This window comes from Hyla sarda, unplaced genomic scaffold (genome assembly GCF_029499605.1).
Source record: "Hyla sarda isolate aHylSar1 unplaced genomic scaffold, aHylSar1.hap1 scaffold_1499, whole genome shotgun sequence".
NCBI lineage: Eukaryota > Metazoa > Chordata > Amphibia > Anura > Hylidae > Hyla > Hyla sarda.
In genome coordinates this window covers 45,314-70,661 of record NW_026608133.1, presented here as the reverse complement: position 1 = coordinate 70,661, position 25,348 = coordinate 45,314, and the positions used below count along the sequence as shown (strand labels likewise).

The following is a 25,348-nucleotide window of genomic DNA, read 5'->3' as shown; positions in this document are numbered from 1 at the left end:
CGTAGGTCGGGGGTCACTGTATATATATGGTATGTCGGGGCCATCGTAGGTCGGGGGGGTCACTGTATATATATGGTATGTCAGGGCCATCGTAGGTCGGGGGGGTCACTGTATATAAATATATGGTATGTCGGGGCCATCATAGATCGGGGGGTCACTGTATATATATGGTATGTCGGGGCCATCGTAGGTTGGGGGGTCACTGTATATATATATGGTATGTCGGGGCCATCGTAGGTCAGGGGGGTCACTGTATATATATGGTATGTCAGGGCCATCGTAGGTCGGGGGGGTCACTGTATATATATATATTGTATGTCGGGGCCATCGTAGGTCAGGGGGTCACTGTATATATATGGTATGTCAGGGCCATCGTAGGTCGGGGGGTCACTGTATATATATGGTATGTCGGGGCCATCGTAGGTTGGGGGGGGTCACTGTATATATATATGGTATGTCGGGGCCATCGTAGGTCGTGGGGTCACTGTATATATATGGTAGGTCGGGACCATCGTAGGTCAGGGGGTCACTGTATATATATATATGGTATGTCGGGGCCATCGTAGGTCGGGGGTCACTGTATATATATGGTATGTCGGGGCCATTGTAGGTCGGGGGGGTCACTGTATATATATGGTATGTCGGGGCCATCATAGGTCGGGGGGTCACTGTATATATATGGTATGTCGGGGCCATTGTAGGTTGGGGGGTCACTGTATATATATATGGTATGTCGGGGCCATCGTAGGTCGGGGGGTCACTGTATATATATGGTATGTCGGGTCCATCGTAGGTCGGGGGGGTCACTGTATATATATGGTATGTCGAGGCCACCGTAGGTCAGGGGGTCACTGTATATATATATATGGTATGTCGGGGCCATCGTAGGTCGGGGGGATCACTGTATATATATGGTATGTCGGGGCCATCGTAGGTCGGGGAGTCACTGTATATATATGGTATGTCGGGGCCATCGTAGGTCGGGGGTCACTGTATATATATGGTATGTCGGGGCCATCGTAGGTCGGGGAGTCACTGTATATATATGGTATGTCGGGGCCATCGTAGGTCGGGGGTCACTGTATATATATGGTATGTCGGGGCCATCGTAGGTCGGGGGGTCACTGTATATATATGGTATGTCGGGGCCATCGTAGGTCGGGGGGTCACTGTATATATATGGTATGTCGGGGCCATCGTAGGTCGGGGGGTCACTGTATATATATATGGTATGTCGGGGCCATCATAGGTCAGGGGGTCACTGTATATATATGGTATGTCGGGGCCATCGTAGGTCGGGGGGTCACTGTTTATATATATGTTATGTCGGGGCCATCGTAGGTCAGGGGGTCACTGTATATATATGGTATGTCGGGGCCATCGTAGGTCGGGGGGGTCACTGTATATATATATGGTATGTCGGGCCATCGTAGGTCGGGGGGTCACTGTATATATATGGTATGTCGGGGCCATCGTAGGTCGGGGGGTCACTGTACATATATATGGTATGTTGGGGCCATCGTAGGTCGGGAGGTCACTGTATATATATATGGTATGTCGGGTCCATCGTAGGTCGGGGGTCACTGTATATATATATGGTATGTCGGGTCCATCGTAGGTCGGGGGGTCACTGTATATATATGGTATGTCGGGGCCATCGTAGGTCGGGGGGGTCACTGTATATACACGGTATGTCGGGGCCATCGTAGGTCGGGGGGATCACTGTATATATATGGTATGTCGGGGTCATCGTAGGTCGGGGGGTCACTGTATATATATGGTATGTCGGGGCCATCGTAGGTCGGGGGGGTCACTGTATATACACGGTATGTCGGGGCCATCGTAGGTCGGGGTTCACTGTATATATATATATGGTATGTCGGGGCCATCGTAGGTCGGGAGGTCACTGTATATATATGGTATGTTGGGGCCATCGTAGGTCGAGGGGGTCACTGTATATATATGGTATGTCGGGGCCATCGTAGGTCAGGGGGTCACTGTATATATATGGTATGTAGGGGCCATGGTAGGTCGGGGGGTCACTGTACATATATATGGTATGTCGGGGCCATCGGAGGTCGGGGGGTCACTGTATATATATGGTATGTCGGGGCCATCGTAGGTCGGGGGATAACTTTATATATATGGTATGTCGGGGCCATCGTAGGTCGGGGGGTCACTGTATATATATGGTATGTTGGGGCCATCGTAGGTCGGGGGATAACTTTATATATATGGTATGTCGGGGCCATTGTAGGTCGGGGGGGTCACTGTATATATATATGGTATGTCGGGGCCATCGTAGGTCGGGGGGTCACTGTATATATATGGTATGTCGGGGCCATCATAGGTCGGGGGGTCACTGTATATATATGGTATGTCGGGGCCATCGTAGGTCGGGGGGTCACTGTATATATATGGTATGTCGGGGACATCGTAGGTCTGGGGTCACTGTATATATATATGGTATGTCGGGGCCATCGTAGGTCGGGGGGTCACTGTATATATATGGTATGTCGGGACCATCGTAGGTCGGGGGGTCACTGTATATATATGGTATGTCGGGACCATCATAGGCCGGGGGGTCACTGTATATATATGGTATGTCGGGGCCATCGTAGGTCGGGGGGTCACTGTATATATATGGTATGTCGGGGCCATCGTAGGTCGGGGGGGGGGTCACTGTATATATATGGTATGTCGGGGCCATTGTAGGTCGGGGGGGTCACTGTATATATATGGTATGTCGGGGCCATCGTAGGTCAGGGGTCACTGTATATATATGGTATGTCGGGGCCATCGTAGGTCGGGGGGTCACTGTATATATATGGTATGTCGGGGCCATCGTAGGTCGGGGGGGGGTCACTGTATATATATATGGTATGTCGGGGCCATCGTAGGTCGGAGGGGTCACTGTATATATATGGTATGTCGGGGCCATCGTAGGTCGGGGGACACTGTATATATATGGTATGTCGGGGCCATCGTAGGTCGGGGGTCACTGTATATATATGGTATGTCGGGGCCATCGTAGGTCGGGGGGGTCACTGTATATATATGGTATGTCGGGGCCATCGTAGGTCGGGGGTCACTGTATATATATATGGTATGTCGGGGCGATCGTAGGTCGGGGGTCACTGTATATATATGGTATGTCGGGGCCATCGTAGGTCGGGGGGGGTCACTGTATATATATGGTATGTCAGGGCCATCGTAGGTCGGGGGGGTCACTGTATATATATGGTATGTCGGGGCCATCGTAGGTCGGGGGTCACTGTATATATATATGGTATGTCGGGGCGATCGTAGGTCGGGGGTCACTGTATATATATGGTATGTCAGGGCCATCGTAGGTCGGGGGGGGTCACTGTATATATATGGTATGTCAGGGCCATCGTAGGTCGGGGGGGTCACTGTATATATATGGTATGTCAGGGCCATCGTAGGTCGGGGGGTCACTGTATATATATGGTATGTCGGGGCCATCGTAGGTCAGGGGGTCACTGTATATATATATGGTATGTCGGGGCCATCATAGGTCGGGGGGTCACTGTATATATATGGTATGTCGGGGCCATCGTAGGTCGGGGGTCACTGTATATATTTATGGTATGTCGGGGCCATCATAGGTCGGGGGGTCACTGTATATATATGGTATGTCGGGGCCATTGTAGGTTGGGGGGTCACTGTATATATATATGGTATGTCGGGGCCATCGTAGGTCGGGGGGTCACTGTATATATATGGTATGTCGGGGCCATTTTAGGTCGGGGGGGGGGGGTCACTGTATATATATGGTATGTCGGGGCCATCGTAGGTCGGGGGTCACTGTATATATATATGGTATGTCGGGGCCATCGTAGATCGGGGGTCACTGTATATATATATGGTATGTCGGGGCCATCGTAGGTCGGGGGGTCACTGTATATATATATGGTATGTCGGGGCCATTGTAGGTCTGGGGGTCACTGTATATATATGGTATGTCGGGGCCATCGTAGGTCGGGGGTCACTGTATATATATGGTATGTCGGGGCCATCGTAGGTCGGGGGTCACTGTATATATATATGGTATGTCGGGGCCATCGTAGGTCGTGGGTCACTGTATATATATATGGTATGTCGGGGCCATCGTAGGTCGTGGGGTCACTGTATATATATGGTATGTCGGGGCCATCGTAGGTCGGGGGGTCACTGTATATATATAAGGTATGTCGGGACCATCGTAGGTCAGGGGGTCACTGTATATATATATGGTATGTCGGGACCATCGTAGGTCAGGGGGTCACTGTATATATATATGGTATGTCGGGACCATCGTAGGTCAGGGGGTCACTGTATATATATGGTATGTCGGGGCCATCGTAAGTCGGGGGTCACTGTATATATATGGTATGTCGGGGCCATTGTAGGTCGGGGGGGGGTCACTGTATATATATGGTATGTCGGGGCCATCGTAGATCGGGGGTCACTGTATATATATATGGTATGTCGGGGCCATCGTAGGTCGGGGGGTCACTGTATATATATATGGTATGTCGAGGCCATCGTAGGTCTGGGGGTCACTGTATATATATAAGGTATGTCGGGGCCATCGTAGGTCGGGGGGGTCACTGTATATATATATGGTATGTCGGGGCCATCGTAGGTCGGGGGTCACTGTATATATATATGGTATGTCGGGGCCATCGTAGGTCGGGGGGGTCACTGTATATATATATATATGGTATGTCGGGGCCATCGTAGGTCGGGGGGTCACTGTATATATTTGTTATGTCGGGGCCATCGTAGGTCGGGGGTCACTGTATATATATATATATGGTATGTCGGGGCCATCGTAGGTCGGGAGGTCACTGTATATATATGGTATGTCGGGGCCATCGTAGGTCGGGGGTCACTGTATATATATGATATGTCGGGGCCATTGTAGGTCGGGGGGTCACTGTATATATATGGTATGTCGAGGCCATCGTAGGTCGGGGGTCACTGTATATATATAGTATGTCGGGGCCATCGTAGGTCGGGGGTCACTGTATATATATGGTATGTCGGGTCCATCGTAGGTCGGGGGGGTCACTGTATATATATGGTATGTCGAGGCCATCGTAGGTCGGGGGTCACTGTATATATATAGTATGTCGGGGCCATCGTAGGTCGGGGGTCACTGTATATATATATATATATATGGTATGTCGGGGCCATCGTAGGTCAGGGGGTCACTGTATATATATGGTATGTCGGGTCCATCGTAGGTCGGGGGGGTCACTGTATATATATGGTATGTCGAGGCCATCGTAGGTCGGGGGTCACTGTATATATATAGTATGTCGGGGCCATCGTAGGTCGGGGGTCACTGTATATATATATATATATGGTATGTCGGGGCCATCGTAGGTCAGGGGGTCACTGTATATATATGGTATGTCGGGTCCATCGTAGGTCGGGGGGGTCACTGTATATATATGGTATGTCGAGGCCACCGTAGGTCAGGGGGTCACTGTATAAATATGGTATGTCGGGGCCATCGTAGGTCGGGGGGTCACTGTATATATATGGTATGTCGGGGCCATCGTAGGTCGGGGGGTCACTGTATATATATATGGTATGTCGGGGCCATCATAGGTCAGGGGGTCACTGTATATATATGGTATGTCGGGGCCATCGTAGGTCGGGGGGTCACTGTATATATATATGTTATGTCGGGGCCATCGTAGGTCAGGGGGTCACTGTATATATATGGTATGTCGGGGCCATCGTAGGTCGGGGGGTCACTGTATATATATGGTATGTCGGGGGCATCGTAGGTCGGGGGGTCACTGTATATATATGGTATGTCGGGGCCATCGTAGGTCGGGGGGTCACTGTACATATATATGGTATGTTGGGGCCATCGTAGGTCGGGAGGTCACTGTATATATATATATGGTATGTCAGGGCCATCGTAGGTCGGGGGTCACTGTGTATATATGGTATGTCGGGGCCATCGTAGGTCGAGAGTCACTGTATATATATGGTATGTCGGGGCCATCGTAGGTCGGGGGGGTCACTGTATATATATGGTATGTTGGGGCCATCGTAGGTCGGGGGGGTCACTGTATATATATGGTATGTCGGGGCCATCGTAGGTCGGGGGGGTCACTGTATATATATGGTATGTCGGGGCCATCTTAGGTCGGTGGGTCACTGTATATATATGGTATGTCGGGGCCATCGTATGTCGGGGGGTCACTGTATATATATATGGTATGTCGAGGCCATCGTAGGTCGGGGGGGGGGTCACTGTATATATATGGTATGTCGGGGCCATCGTAGGTCGGGGGGGGGGTCACTGTATATATATGGTATGTCGGGGCCATCGTAGGTCGGGGGGGTCACTGTATATATATGGTATGTCGAGGCCATCGTAGGTCGGGGGTCACTGTATATATATGGTATGTCGAGGCCATCGTAGGTCGGGGGGGTCACTGTATATATATGGTATGTTGGGGCCATCGTAGGTCGGGAGCCACTGTATATATATGGTATGTCGGGGCCATCGTAGGTCGGGGGTCACTGTATATATATATATATATATATATATATATATGGTATGTCGGGGCCATCGTAGGTCGGGGGTCACTTTATATATATATGGTATGTCGGGGCCATCGTAGGTCAGGGGGTCACTGTATATATATGGTATGTCGGGGCCATCATAGGTCAGGGGGTCACTGTATATATATGGTATGTCGGGGCCATCGTAGGTCGGGGGGTCACTGTATATATATATGGTATGTCGGGGTCATCGTAGGTCGGGGGGTCACTGTATATATATATATGGTATGTCGGGGTCATCGTAGGTCGGGGGGTCACTGTATATATATATGGTATGTCGGGGCCATCATAGGTCAGGGGGTCACTGTATATATATGGTATGTCGGGGCCATCGTAGGTCGGGGGGTCACTGTATATATATGGTATGTCGGGGCCATCGTAGGTCGGGGGGTCACTGTATATATATATGGTATTTCGGGGCCATCGTAGGTCGGGGGTCACTGTATATATATGGTATGTCGGGTCCATCGTAGGTCGGGGGTCACTGTATATATATATATATATATATATATATGGTATGTCGGGGCCATCGTAGGTCGGGGGTCACTGTATATATATATGGTATGTCGGGGCCATCGTAGGTCGGGGGGTCACTGTATATACACGGTATGTCGGGGCCATCGTAGGTCGGGGGGGTCACTGTATATATATATGGTATGTCGGGGCCATCGTAGGTCGGGGGGGTCACTGTATATATATGGTATGTCGGGGCCATCGTAGGTTGGGAGGTCACTGTATATATATGGTATGTCGGGGCCATCGTAGGTCGGGGGTCACTGTATATATATATGGTATGTCGGGGCCATCGTAGGTCGGGGGGGTCACTGTATATATATGGTATGTCGGGGCCATCGTAGGTTGGGGGGTCACTGTATATATATGGTTTGTCGGGGCCATCGTAGGTTGGGAGGTCACTGTATATATATATGGTATGTCGGGGTCATCGTAGGTCGGGGGGTCACTGTATATATATATGGTATGTCGGGGCCATCATAGGTCAGGGGGTCACTGTATATATATGGTATGTCGGGGCCATCGTAGGTCGGGGGATCACTGTATATTTATGGTATGTCGGGGCCATCGTAGGTCGGGGGGGTCACTGTATATATATATATGGTATGTCGGGGTCATCGTAGGTCGGGGGGGTCACTGTATATATATATGGTATGTCGGGGTCATCGTAGGTCGGGGGGTCACTGTATATATATATGGTATGTCGGGGTCATCGTAGGTCGGGGGGTCACTGTATATATATATGGTATGTCGGGGCCATCATAGGTCAGGGGGTCACTGTATATATATGGTATGTCGGGGCCATCGTAGGTCGGGGGATCACTGTATATTTATGGTATGTCGGGGCCATCGTAGGTCGGGGGGGTCACTGTATATATATATATATATATATATATATGGTATGTCGGGGCCATCGTAGGTCGGGGGGTCACTGTATATATATGGTATGTCGGGTCCATCGTAGGTCGGGGGGTCACTATATATATGGTATGTCGGGGCCATCGTAGGTCGGGGGGATCACTGTATATATATGGTATGTCGGGGCCATTGTAGGTCGGGGGGGGTCACTGTATATATATGGTATGTCGGGGCCATCGTAGGTCGGGGGTCACTGTATATATATATGGTATGTCGGGGCCATCGTAGGTCGGGGGTCACTGTATATATATGGTATGTCGGGGCCATCGTAGGTCGGGGGTCACTGTATATATATGGTATGTCGGGGCCATTGGAGGTCGGGGGGTCACTGTATACATATGGTATGTCGGGGCCATCGTAGGTCAGGGGTCACTGTATATATATGGTATGTCGGGGCCATCGTAGGTCGGGGGTCACTGTATATATATATGGTATGTCGGGGCCATCGTAGGTCGGGGGGTCACTGTATATATATATGGTATGTCGGGGCCATCGTAGGTCGGGGGTCACTGTGTATATATGGTATGTCGGGGCCATCGTAGGTCGGGGGTCACTGTATATATATATTGTATGTCGGGGCCATCGTAGGTCGGGGTTCACTGTATATATATGGTATGTTGGGGCCATCGTAGGTTGGGGGTCACTGTATATATATGGTATGTCGGGGCCATCGGAGGTCGGAGGGTCACTGTATATATATATGGTATGTCGGGGCCATCGTAGGTCGGGGGGGTCACTGTATATATATGGTATGTCGGGGCCATCGTAGGTCAGGGGGTCACTGTATATATATGGTATGTCGGGGCCATCGTAGGTCGGGGGGTCACTGTATATATATATGGTATGTCGGGCCATCGTAGGTCTGGGGGTCACTGTATATATATGGTATGTCGGGGCCATCGTAGGTCGGGGGGGTCACTGTATATATATATGGTATGTCGGGGCCATCGTAGGTCGGGGGGGTCACTGTATATATATGGTATGTCGGGGCCATCGTAGGTCAGGGGGTCACTGTATATATATGGTATGTCGGGGCCATCGTAGGTCGGGGGGTCACTGTATATATATATGGTATGTCGGGCCATCGTAGGTCTGGGGGTCACTGTATATATATGGTATGTCGGGGCCATCGTAGGTCGGGGGGGTCACTGTATATATATATGGTATGTCGGGGCCATCGTAGGTCGGGGGATCACTGTATATATATGGTATGTCGGGGCCATCGTAGGTCGGGGGGTCACTGTATATATATATGGTATGTCGGGGCCATCGTAGGTCGGGGGGTCACTGTATATATATATATATATATATATATATATATATGGTATGTCGGGGCCATTGTAGGTCGGGGGGTCACTGTATATATATGGTATGTCGGGGCCATCGTAGGTCGGGGGGGTCACTGTATATATATATATATAAATATATATATATATATATATATGGTATGTCGGGGCCATTGTAGGTCGGGGGGTCACTGTATATATATGGTATGTCGGGGCCATCGTAGGTCGGGGGGGTCACTGTATATATATGGTATGTTGGGCCCATCCTAGGTCAGGGGGTCACTGTATATATATGGTATGTCGGGGCCATCGTAGGTCGGGGGGTCACTGCATATATATATGGTATGTCGGGGCCATCGTAGGTCGGGGGGGGGTCACTGTATATATATGGTATGTCGGGGCCATCGTAGGTCGGGGGGTCACTGTATATATATATATGGTATGTCGTGGCCATCGTAGGTCGGGGGGGTTACTGTATATATATGGTATGTCAGGGCCATCGTAGGTCGGGGGGGTCACTGTATATATATATGGTATGTCGGGGCCATCGTAGGTCGGGGGGGTCACTGTATATATATGGTATGTTGGGGCCATCGTAGGTCGGGGGGGTTACTGTATATATATGGTATGTCAGGGCCATCGTAGGTCGGGGGGGTCACTGTATATATATATGGTATGTCGGGGCCATCGTAGGTCGGGGGGTCACTGTATATATAGATATATATATATATGGTATGTCGTGGCCATCGTAGGTCGGGGGGTCACTGTATATATATGGTATGTCGAGCCATCTTAGGTCGGGGGGTCACTGTATATATATATGGTATGTCGGGGCCATCGTAGGTCGGGGGGGTCACTGTATATATATGGTATGTCGGGGCAATCGTAGGTCGGGGGTCACTGTATATATATGGTATGTCAGGCCATCTTAGGTCGGGGGGGTCACTGTATATATATATGGTATGTCGGGGCCATCGTAGTTCGGGGGGGGTCACTGTATATATATGGTATGTCGGGGCCATCGTAGGTCGAGAGTCACTGTATATATATGGTATGTCGGGGCCATCGTATGTCGGGGGTCACTGTATATATGGTATGTAGGGGCCATCGTAGGTCGGGGGGATCACTGTATATATATTGTATGTTGGGGCCATCGTAGGTCGGGGGGGGTCACTGTGTATATATGGTATGTCGGGGCCATCGTAGGTCGGGGGTCACTGTATATATATGGTATGTCGGGGTCATCGTAGGTCGGGGGGGTCACTGTATATATATATGGTATGTTGGGGCCATCGTAGGTCGGGGGGTCACTGTATATATATATGGTATGTCGGGGTCATCGTAGGTCGGGGGTCACTGTATATATATGGTATGTCGGGGCCATCGTAGGTCGGGGGGTCACTGTATATATATGGTATGTCGGGGCCATCGTAGGTCGGGGGGGTTACTGTATATATATGGTATGTCAGGGCCATCGTAGGTCGGGGGGGTCACTGTATATATATATGGTATGTCGGGGTCATCGTAGGTCGGGGGTCACTGTATATATATGGTATGTCGGGGCCATCGTAGGTCGGGGGGTCACTGTATATATATGGTATGTCGGGGCCATCGTAGGTCGGGGGGGTTACTGTATATATATGGTATGTCAGGGCCATCGTAGGTCGGGGGGTCACTGTATATATAGATATATATATATATGGTATGTCGTGGCCATCGTAGGTCGGGGGGTCACTGTATATATATGGTATGTCGGGGCCATCGTAGGTCGGGGGGTCACTGTATATATATGGTATGTCGGGGCAATCGTAGGTCGGGGGTCACTGTATATATATGGTATGTCGGGCCATCTTAGGTCGGGGGGTCACTGTATATATATATGGTATGTCGGGGCCATCGTAGGTCGGGGGGTCACTGTATATATATGGTATGTCGGGGCCATCGTAGGTCGGGGGGTCACTTTATATATATGGTATGTCGGGGCAATCGTAGGTCGGGGGTCACTGTATATATATGGTATGTCAGGCCATCTTAGGTCGGGGGGTCACTGTATATATATATGGTATGTCGGGGCCATCGTAGGTCGGGGGGGGGTCACTGTATATATATGGTATGTCGGGGCCATCGTAGGTCGAGAGTCACTGTATATATATGGTATGTAGGGGCCATCGTAGGTCGGGGGGTCACTGTATATATATGGTATGTCGGGGCCATCGTATGTCGGGGGTCACTGTATATATGGTATGTAGGGGCCATCGTTGGTCGGGGGGATCACTGTATATATATTGTATGTTGGGGCCATCGTAGGTCGGGGGGGGGTCACTGTGTATATATGGTATGTCGGGGCCATCGTAGGTCGGGGGTCACTGTATATATATGGTATGTCGGGGCCATCGTAGGTCGGGGGGGTCACTGTATATATATATGGTATGTTGGGGCCATCGTAGGTCGGGGGGTCACTGTATATATATATGGTATGTCGGGGTCATCGTAGGTCGGGGGTCACTGTATATATATGGTATGTCGGGGCCATCGTAGGTCGGGGGGTCACTGTATATATATATGGTATGTCGGGGCCATCGTAGGTCGGGGGGTCACTGTATATATATATGGTATGTTGGGGCCATCGTAGGTCGGGGGGTCACTGTATATATATATGGTATGTCGGGGTCATCGTAGGTCAGGGGTCACTGTATATATATGGTATGTCACGGCCATCGTAGGTCAGGGGGTCACTGTATATATATATGGTATGTTGGGGCCATCGTAGGTCGGGAGGTCACTGTATATATATGGTATGTTGGTGCCATCGTAGGTCGGGGGGTCACTGTATATATATATTGTATGTCGGGGCCATCGTAGGTCGGGGGGTCACTGTATATATATATGGTATGTTGGGGCCATCGTAGGTCGGGGGGTCACTGTATATATATGGTATGTTGGTGCCATCGTAGGTCGGGGGGGTCACTGTATATATATATATGATATGTTGGGGCCATCGTAGGTCGGGGGTCACTGTATATATATATATGGTATGTCGGGGCCATCGTAGGTCGGGGGTCACTGTATATATATGGTATGTCGGGGCCATCGTAGGTCGGGGGGTCACTGTGTATATATGGTATGTCGGGGCCATCGTAGGTCGGGGGTCATTGTATATATATATGGTATGTCGGGGCCATCGTAGGTCGGGGGGGTCACTGTATATATATATGGTATGTCGTGGCCATCGTAGGTCGGGGGGGTCACTGTATATATATGGTATGTCGGGGCCATCGTAGGTCAGGGGGTCACTGTATATATATGGTATGTCGGGGCCATAGTAGGTCGTGGGGTCACTGTATATATATATGGTATGTCGGGGCCATCGTAGGTTGGGGGGTCACTGTATATATATATCGTATGTCGGGGCCATCATAGGTCGGGGGGTCAGTGTATATATATGGTATGTCGGGGCCATCGTAGGTCGTGGGGTCACTGTATATATATATGGTATGTCGGGGCCATCGTAGGTCGGGGGGTCACTGTATATATATGGTATGTCGGGGCCATCGTAGGTCGGGGGGTCACTGTATATATATGGTATGTCGGGGTCATCGTAGGTCGGGGGGGGTCACTGTATATATATATATGGTATGTCGGGGCCATCGTAGGTCGGGGGGTCACTGTATATATATGGTATGTCGGGGGCCATCGTAGGTCAGGGGGTCACTGTATATATATGGTATGTTGGGGCCATCGTAGGTCGGGGGGTCACTGTATATATATGGTATGTCGAGGCCATCGTAGGTCATGGGGTCACTGTATATATATGGTATGTTGGGGCCATCGTAGGTCGGGAGGTCACTGTATATATATATGGTATGTTGGGGCCATCGTAGGTCGGGGGGGTCACTCTATATATATATGGTATGTCGGGGCCATCGTAGGTCGGGGGGGTCACTGTATATATATGGTATGTCGAGGCCATCGTAGGTCGGGGGTCACTGTATATATATAGTATGTCGGGGTCATCGTAGGTCGGGGGGGTCACTGTATATATATATGGTATGTTGGGGCCATCGTAGATCGGGGGGTCACTGTATATATATATGGTATGTCGGGGTCATCGTAGGTCGGGGGGGTCACTGTATATATATGGTATGTCACGGCCATCGTAGGTCAGGGGGTCACTGTATATATATATGGTATGTTGGGGCCATCGTAGGTCGGGAGGTCACTGTATATATATATGGTATGTTGGTGCCATCGTAGGTCGGGGGGTCACTGTATATATATATTGTATGTTGGGGCCATCGTAGGTCGGGGGGTCACTGTATATATATATGGTATGTTGGGGCCATCGTAGGTCGGGGGGTCACTGTATATATATGGTATGTTGGTGCCATCGTAGGTCGGGGGGGTCACTGTATATATATATATGGTATGTTGGGGCCATCGTAGGTCGGGGGGTCACTGTATATATATGGTATGTCGGGGCCATCGTAGGTCGGGGGTCCCTGTATATATATATGGTATGTCGGGGCCATCGTAGGTCAGGGGGTCACTGTATATATATGGTATGTCGGGGCCATAGTAGGTCGGGGGGTCACTGTATATATATGGTATGTCGGGGCCATAGTAGGTCGGGGGGTCACTGTATATATTTATGGTATGTCGGGGCCATCGTAGGTCGGGGGTCACTGTATATATATATGGTATGTCGGGGCCATCGTAGGTTGGGGGGTCACTGTATATATATATCGTATGTCGGGGCCATCATAGGTCGGGGGGTCACTGTATATATATGGTATGTCGGGGCCATCGTAGGTCGTGGGGTCACTGTATATATATGGTATGTTGGGGCCATCGTAGGTCGGGGGGTCACTGTATATATATGGTATGTCGGGGCCATCGTAGGTCGGGGGGTCACTGTATATATATGGTATGTCGGGGTCATCGTAGGTCGGGGGGGGTCTCTGTATATATATATATGGTATGTCGGGGCCATCGTAGGTCGGGGGGTCACTGTATATATATGGTATGTTGGGGCCATCGTAGGTCGGGGGGGTCACTGTATATATATGGTATGTCGAGGCCATCGTAGGTCATGGGGTCACTGTATATATATGGTATGTCGGGGCCATAGTAGGTCGGGAGGTCACTGTATATATATGGTATGTTGGGGCCATCGTAGGTCGGGAGGTCACTGTATATATATATGGTATGTCGGGGCCATCGTAGGTCGGGGGGTCACTCTATATATATGGTATGTCGGGGCCATCGTAGGTCGGGGGGGTCACTGTATATATATGGTATGTCGAGGCCATCGTAGGTCGGGGGGTCACTGTATATATATGGTATGTCGGGGCCATCGTAGGTCGGGAGGTCACTGTATATATATGGTATGTTGGGGCCATCGTAGGTCGGGGGGGTCACTGTATATATATGGTATGTCGGGGCTATCGTAGGTCGGGGGGTCACTGTATATATATGGTATGTTGGGGCCATCGTAGGTCGGGGGGGTCACTGTATATATATGGTATGTCGGGGCCATCGTAGGTCGGGGGGGGTCACTGTATATATATGGTATGTCGGGGCCATCGTAGGTCAGGGGTCACTGTATATATATGGTATGTTGGGGCCATCGTAGGTCGGGAGGTCACTGTATATATATATGGTATGTTGGGGCCATCGTAGGTCGGGGGGTCACTCTATATATATGGTATGTCGGGGCCATCGTAGGTCGGGGGGGTCACTGTATATATATGGTATGTCGAGGCCATCGTAGGTCGGGGGTCACTGTATATATATAGTATGTCGGGGTCATCGTAGGTCGGGGGGGTCACTGTATATATATATGGTATGTTGGGGCCATCGTAGGTCGGGGGGTCACTGTATATATATATGGTATGTCGGGGTCATCGTAGGTCGGGGGGGTCACTGTATATATATGGTATGTCACGGCCATCGTAGGTCAGGGGGTCACTGTATATATATATGGTATGTTGGGGCCATCGTAGGTCGGGAGGTCACTGTATATATATATGGTATGTTGGTGCCATCGTAGGTCGGGGGGTCACTGTATATATATATTGTATGTCGGGGCCATCGTAGGTCGGGGGGTCACTGTATATATATGGTATGTTGGTGCCCTCGTAGGTCGGGGGGGTCACTGTATATATATGGTATGTCGAGGCCATCGTAGGTCGGGGGGTCACTGTATATATATGGTATGTTGGGGCCATCGTAGGTCGGGGGGGTCACTGTATATATATGGTATGTCGGGGCTATCGTAGGTCGGGGGGTCACTGTATATATATGGTATGTTGGGGCCATCGTAGGTCGGGGGGGGTCACTGTATATATATGGTATGTCGGGGCCATCGTAGGTCAGGGGTCACTGTATATATATGGTATGTTGGGGCCATCGTAGGTCGGGAGGTCACTGTATATATATATGGTATGTTGGGGCCATCGTAGGTCGGGGGGTCACTCTATATATATGGTATGTCGGGGCCATCGTAGGTCGGGGGGGTCACTGTATATATATGGTATGTCGAGGCCATCGTAGGTCGGGGGTCACTGTATATATATAGTATGTCGGGGTCATCGTAGGTCGGGGGGGTCACTGTATATATATATGGTATGTTGGGGCCATCGTAGGTCGGGGGGTCACTGTATATATATATGGTATGTCGGGGTCATCGTAGGTCGGGGGGGTCACTGTATATATATGGTATGTCACGGCCATCGTAGGTCAGGGGGTCACTGTATATATATATGGTATGTTGGGGCCATCGTAGGTCGGGAGGTCACTGTATATATATATGGTATGTTGGTGCCATCGTAGGTCGGGGGGTCACTGTATATATATATTGTATGTCGGGGCCATCGTAGGTCGGGGGGTCACTGTATATATATATGGTATGTTGGGGCCATCGTAGGTCGGGGGGTCACTGTATATATATGGTATGTTGGTGCCATCGTAGGTCGGGGGGGTCACTGTATATATATATATGGTATGTTGGGGCCATCGTAGGTCGGGGGGTCACTGTATATATATGGTATGTCGGGGCCATCGTAGGTCGGGGGTCCCTGTATATATATATGGTATGTCGGGGCCATCGTAGGTCGGGGGGGTCACTGTATATATATATGGTATGTCGTGGCCATCGTAGGTCGGGGGGGTCACTGTATATATATGGTATGTCGTGGCCATCGTAGGTCGGGGGGGTCACTGTATATATATGGTATGTCGGGGCCATAGTAGGTCGGGGGGTCACTGTATATATATATGGTATGTCGGGGCCATCGTAGGTTGGGGGGTCACTGTATATATATATCGTATGTCGGGGCCATCATAGGTCGGGGGGTCACTGTATATATATGGTATGTCGGGGCCATCGTAGGTCGTGGGGTCACTGTATATATATGGTATGTTGGGGCCATCGTAGGTCGGGGGGTCACTGTATATATATGGTATGTCGGGGCCATCGTAGGTCGGGGGGTCACTGTATATATATGGTATGTCGGGGTCATCGTAGGTCGGGGGGGGTCACTGTATATATATATATGGTATGTCGGGGCCATCGTAGGTCGGGGGGTCACTGTATATATATATATGGTATGTCGAGGCCATCGTAGGTCAGGGGGGTCACTGTATATATATAAGGTATGTCGAGGCCATCGTAGGTCGGGGGGTCACTGTATATATATGGTATGTTGGGGCCATCGTAGGTCGGGAGGTCACTGTATATATATATGGTATGTCGGGGCCATCGTAGGTCGGGGGGTCACTCTATATATATGGTATGTCGGGGCCATCGTAGGTCGGGGGGGTCACTGTATATATATGGTATGTCGAGGCCATCGTAGGTCGGGGGGTCACTGTATATATATGGTATGTTGGGGCCATCGTAGGTCGGGGGGGTCACTGTATATATATGGTATGTCGGGGCCATCGTAGGTCGGGGGGGTCACTGTATATATATGGTATGTTGGGGCCATCGTAGGTCGGGGGGGTCACTGTATATATATGGTATGTCGGGGCCATCGTAGGTCGGGGGGGGTCACTGTATATATATGGTATGTCGGGGCCATCGTAGGTCGGGGGGTCACTGTATATATATGGTATGTCGGGGCCATCGTAGGTCGGGGGGGGTCACTGTGTATATGTGGTATGTCGGGGCCATCGTAGGTCGGGGGTCACTGTATATATGTGGTATGTCGGGGCCATCGTAGGTCGGGGGGTCACTGTATATATATGGTATGTCGGGGCCATCGTAGGTCGGGGGGTCACTGTATATATATGGTATGTCGGGGCAATCATAGGTTGGGGGTCACTGTATATATATATGGTATGTCGGGGCCATCGTAGGTCGGGGGGTCACTGTATATATATATGGTATGTCGGGGCCATCGTAGGTCGGGGGGGTCACTGTATATATATATGTTAGGTCGGGGCCATCGTAGGTCGGGGGGTCACTGTATATATGTGGTATGTCGGGGCCATCGTAGGTCGGGGGGTCACTGTATATATATGGTATGTCGGGGCAATCATAGGTTGGGGGTCACTGTATATATATATGGTATGTCGGGGCCATCGTAGGTCGGGGGGTCACTGTATATATATATGGTATGTCGGGGCCATCGTAGGTCGGGGGGGTCACTGTATATATATATGTTAGGTCGGGGCCATCGTAGGTCGGGGGGTCACTGTATATATGTGGTATGTCGGGGCCATCGTAGGTCGGGGGTCACTGTACAATATGATGTGAGTTGATGCACTTTCTACCTATCCAGCGGTCGTCTTAAGTAGAGATGAGTGAACTTACAGTAAATTCGATTCGTCACGAACCTCTCGGCTCGGCAGTTGATGACTTTTCCTGCATAAATGAGTTCAGCTTTCAGGTGCTCCGGTGGCTGGAAAAGCTGGATCCAGTCCTAGGAAAGAGTCTCCAGCCACCGGAGCACCTGAAAGCTGAACTCATTTATGCAGTATAAGTCATCAACTGCCGAGCCGAGAGGTTCGTGACGAATCGAATTTACTATAAGTTCGCTCAACTCTAGTCTTAAGGTAATAGTTCTTTATACACAGCCCCGTTTTATAGACGTCTTTATAGGTCTTCCTCTCCTGAGGAAGCTGCCACAATTGCCAGTAGAAACACGTTGAGCGAGTTACTGACTGAGTCCGTTCACTGGGCTGCTGGGACTGTTGTAACCTTGGAGGAGCCTCATTTAGTGGACTGTTCACCTACCTGTGTAGAGACCTGTATTAACTTGTATTTGTGTTTTGCACATAAGGGGTCGCCTTTCTTTTTTGTGGAGTTATTTTAAACAATAATAATAATAATTAGTCGGTTTCAGACGCTTCTTTCTTTATTTCTTTGAGTAGGATCAGTTTACAGGCAGGGGATAAGCCGATCATATCCTGTATAATGTCAGGAGAAGACATTTAGTAGATTGGTCTTTTCCTCATCCTCCTCCCCCATTACACCTAGGGGGGAGGAGGCCGTAAGCACGAGGAGATAACGCTGCACTCTTCTGTCCGTCCCCGGAGTCCTCTCACATCAGGACGCAGGCGGATTTCGGCTTTGTTTCGGTGGAGTAGAGGATGAACCCCAGGCGGTTCTCTTTGTATGGCGGATATCGCAACGCGTTCAGTTTTTCACGCCCATCACTGCGCAGGAGACAGGCGCGTCTGTGAGAGAAGGTGTCAAAGCTGAACTTGCCGTGATACATGCCCATCCCGCTGTGTCCTGGAAGATACAAGAAACATGTGTGGTGACCCAGGAGAAGCCCATGGGCCCCGGAGCCATTGGTGGGATTGTGGTAGATCTGGACACTTACCGACCCCTCCGAAGGGCAGACTGGGGATGGTGGTGTGCATGAAGCCGTCATTCGCGCAGAAGCCGCCGCTGCTTGTCCGGTCCAGGAATTGGTGGACAATCTGTGAAGAGCGGACAATGGTCAGAAGGGTCTAGGGCCATGTTCATGTTCTGTCAAAAATGTTGTAAGAAATAGCGTAAATGAAATGGCGCAAAGTGAAGGGCACAAAAGTGATGGTGTAAGTGTGAACATGGTGCAACGCAAGGAGGGACTCCAGACTCTGTAGATCTCGCTGGTCAGTAGTCACCGCAGGGAGATTATTGTGATGTCTCAGGACATGTAAGAAGGCAGGGACACCTCTCAACTCTACAGGGACCTCTCTTCTCTGCAATAATCCTGTTTATACACAGTCACACACATGATTACATACAAATGGTCTCTCATACATGGTCATACATACACATGGACACACACGATTACACACACATGATTACATACAAATGGTCTCACATACATGGTCATACATACACATAGACACACACATGATTACATACAAATGGTCTCACATACATGGTCATACATACACATGGACACACACGATTACACACAAATGATTACACACAAATGGTCTCACATACATGGTCATACATACACATGGACACACACGATTACACACACATGATTACACACAAATGGTCTCTCATACATGGTCATACATACACATGGAAACACACGATTATACACACATGATTACACACAAATGGTCTCACATACATGGTCATACATACACATGGACACACACGATTACACACACATGATTACACACAAATGGTCTCTCATACATGGTCATACATACACATGGACACACACGATTACACACACATGATTACATACAAATGGTCTCACATACATGGTCATACATACACATGGACACACACGATTACACACAAATGATTACACACAAATGGTCTCTCATACATGGTCATACATACACATGGACACACACGATTACACACACATGATTACACACAAATGGTCTCACATACATGGTCATACATACACATGGACACACACGATAACACACACATGATTACATACAAATGGTCTCACATACATGGTCATACATACACATGGACACACACATGATTACATACAAATGGTCTCTCATACATGGTCATACATACACATGGACACACACGATTACACACAAATGATTACACACAAATGGTCTCACATACATGGTCATACATACACATAGACACACACATGATTACATACAAATGGTCTCACATACATGGTCATACATACACATGGACACACACATGATTACATACAAATGGTCTCTCATACATGGTCATACATACACATGGACACACACATGATTACATACAAATGGTCTCTCATACATGGTCATACATACACATGGACACACACATGATTACATACAAATGGTCTCTCATACATGGTCATACATACACATGGACACACACGATTACACACACATGATTACATACAAATGGTCTCACATACATGGTCATACATACACATGGACCCACACATGATTACACACACATGATTAGATACAAATGGTCTCTCATACATGGTCATACATACACATGGACACACACATGATTACACACAAATGGTCTCTCATACATGGTCATACATACACATGGAAACACACGATTATACACACATGATTACATACAAATGGTCTCTCATACATGGTCATACATACACATGGACACACACGATTACACACACACATGATTACACACAAATGGTCTCACATACATGGTCATACATACACATGGACACACACATGATTACATACAAATGGTCTCTCATACATGGTCATACATACACAGGGACACACATGATTACACACAAATGGTCTCACATACATGATCATACATACACATGGACACACACGATTACACACACGATAACACACAAGTGGTCTCACATACATGGTCATACATACACATAGACACACACGATTACACACACATGATTACACACAAATGGTCTCACATACATGATCATACATACACATGGACACACATGATTACACACAAATGGTCTCACATACATGATCATACATACACATGGACACACACGATTACACACACACGATAACACACAAATGGTCTCACATACATGGTCATACATACACATAGACACACACGATTACACACACATGATTACATACAAATGGTCTCTCATACATGGTCATACATACACATGGACACACACGATTACACACACATGATTACATACAAATGGTCTCACATACATGGTCATACATACACATGGACACACACGATTACACACAAATGATTACACACAAATGGTCTCTCATACATGGTCATACATACACATGGACACACACGATTACACACACATGATTACACACAAATGGTCTCACATACATGGTCATACATACACATGGACACACACGATTACACACACATGATTACATACAAATGGTCTCACATACATGGTCATACATACACATGGACACACACATGATTACATACAAATGGTCTCTCATACATGGTCATACATACACATGGACACACACGATTACACACAAATGATTACACACAAATGGTCTCACATACATGGTCATACATACACATAGACACACACATGATTACATACAAATGGTCTCACATACATGGTCATACATACACATGGACACACACATGATTACATACAAATGGTCTCTCATACATGGTCATACATACACATGGACACACACATGATTACATACAAATGGTCTCTCATACATGGTCATACATACACATGGACACACACATGATTACACACACATGATTACATACAAATGGTCTCTCATACATGGTCATACATACACATGGACACACACGATTACACACACATGATTACATACAAATGGTCTCACATACATGGTCATACATACACATGGACCCACACATGATTACACACACATGATTAGATACAAATGGTCTCTCATACATGGTCATACATACACATGGACACACACATGATTACACACAAATGGTCTCTCATACATGGTCATACATACACATGGAAACACACGATTATACACACATGATTACATACAAATGGTCTCTCATACATGGTCATACATACACATGGACACACACGATTACACACACACATGATTACACACAAATGGTCTCACATACATGGTCATACATACACATGGACACACACATGATTACATACAAATGGTCTCTCATACATGGTCATACATACACAGGGACACACATGATTACACACAAATGGTCTCACATACATGATCATACATACACATGGACACACACGATTACACACACGATAACACACAAGTGGTCTCACATACATGGTCATACATACACATAGACACACACGATTACACACACATGATTACACACAAATGGTCTCACATACATGATCATACATACACATGGACACACATGATTACACACAAATGGTCTCACATACATGATCATACATACACATGGACACACACGATTACACACACACGATAACACACAAATGGTCTCACATACATGGTCATACATACACATAGACACACACGATTACACACACATGATTACATACAAATGGTCTCTCATACATGGTCATACATACACATGGACACACACGATTACACACACATGATTACATACAAATGGTCTCTCATACATGGTCATACATACACATGGACACACACGATTACACACACATGATTACATACAAATGGTCTCTCATACATGGTCATACATACACATGGACACACACGATTACACACACATGATTACATACAAATGGTCTCTCATACATGGTCATACATACACATGGACACACACGATTACACACACATGATTACACACAAATGGTCTCACATGCATGGTCATACATACACATGGACACACACGATTACACACACATGATTACACACAAATGGTCTCACATGCATGGTCATACATACACATGGACACACACGATTACACACAAACGGTCTCACAGACGGTCACACACACAGTCACATACACACATGGTCATACACACACACAATCACATACACACACTTTCATAAACACACACACATGCGTGCGCGGTCACACACATGGTCACGCACACATACGGTCATACACACACACAATCATACACACATGCACACACGGTCACATACACACACGATCATACACACGTGCAAAAACTGTCATACACACACGATCATATACACATGTACACATGATCATACACACACGATCATACACACACGATCATATACACACAATCCTACAGACATGCACACACGGTCACATACACACACGATCATACAGACATGCACACACGATCATATACACACACGATCATACACACATGCACACACGATCATACACACACGATCATACACACATGCACACACGGTCACATACACACACGATCATACACACATGCACACACGATCATACACACACGATCATAGACACATGCACACACGGTCACATACACACACGATCATACAGACATGCACCCACAGTCACATACACACACGATCATACACGCATGCACACACGATCATACACACATGCACACACGGTCACATACACACACGATCATACACACATGCACACACGGTCACATACACACACGATCATACACACATGTACACGGTCATACACACACGATCATACAGACATGCACATACGATCATACACACACGGTCATACACACATGATCATACACACATGCAAACACGGTCACATACACACACGATCATACAGACATGCACACACGGTCACATACACACACGATCATACACACGTGCACACGCGGTCATATACACACGATCATACACACATGCACACACGATCATACACACACACGATCATACAGACATGCACACACGGTCACATACACACACGATCATACACACATGCACACACGGTCATACACACATGATCATACACACATGCACACACGGTCACATACACACACGATCATACAGACATGCACCCACAGTCACATACACACACGATCATACACGCATGCACACACGATCATACACACATGCACACACGGTCACATACACACACGATCATACAGACATGCACCCACAGTCACATACACACACGATCATACACACATGCACACACGATCATACACACATGCACACACGGTCACATACACACACGATCATACACACATGCACACACGGTCATAAACACATGATCATACACACATGCACACACGGTCACATACACACACTATCACACACACATGCACACACGGTCACATACACACACGATCATACAGACATGCACCCACAGTCACATACACACACGATCATACACACATGCACACACGATCATACACACATGCACACACGGTCACATACACACACGATCATACACACATGCACACACGATCATACAGACATGCACCCACATTCACATACACACACGATCATACACACATGCACACACGGTCACATACACACACGATCATAGACACATGCACATACGGTCACATACACACACGATCATACACACATGCACACACACACACGATCATACGCACATGCACACACGGTCATACACACACCATCATACACACATGATCATACACACATGCACACACGGTCACATACACACACGATCATACAGACATGCACACACGGTCACATACACACACACGTGCACACGCGGTCATATACACACATGCACACACGATCATACACACACGATCATACAGACATGCACACACGGTCACATACACACACGATCATACACACATGCACACACGGTCACATACACACACGATCATACACACATGCACACACGGTCATACACACACGATCATACACACATGCACACACGGTCACATACACACACGATCATACACACATGCACACACGTCACATACACACACGATCATACACACATGCACACACGATCATACACACATGCACACACGGTCACATACACAAACGATCATACACACATGCACACACGATCATACACACATGCACCCACATTCACATACACACACGATCATACACACATGCACACACGGTCACATACACACACGATCATAGACACATGCACATACGGTCACATACACACACGATCATACACACATGCACACACGGTCACATACACACACGATCATACACACATGCACACACGGTCATACACACACGATCATACACACATGATCATACACACA

General features: G+C 48.2%; 1 protein-coding gene across 1 annotated transcript in view; it reads right to left on the bottom strand.

Moving 5' to 3' along the window:
- Positions 1–18,654: 18,654 nt before the first annotated feature.
- LOC130308856 (aldehyde dehydrogenase family 3 member B1-like) overlaps positions 18,655–25,348 on the bottom strand; it is a 44,329-nt gene continuing 37,635 nt past the window's right edge. The window contains exons 4-5 of the mRNA XM_056552277.1: positions 19,142–19,241; positions 18,655–19,050 (exon numbers count right to left, since the gene is read on the bottom strand). Of these exons, the coding sequence (XP_056408252.1) occupies positions 18,857–19,050; positions 19,142–19,241 (294 nt within the window). The 3' untranslated portion in view covers positions 18,655–18,856. The remainder of the gene's footprint in view (positions 19,051–19,141; positions 19,242–25,348) is intronic.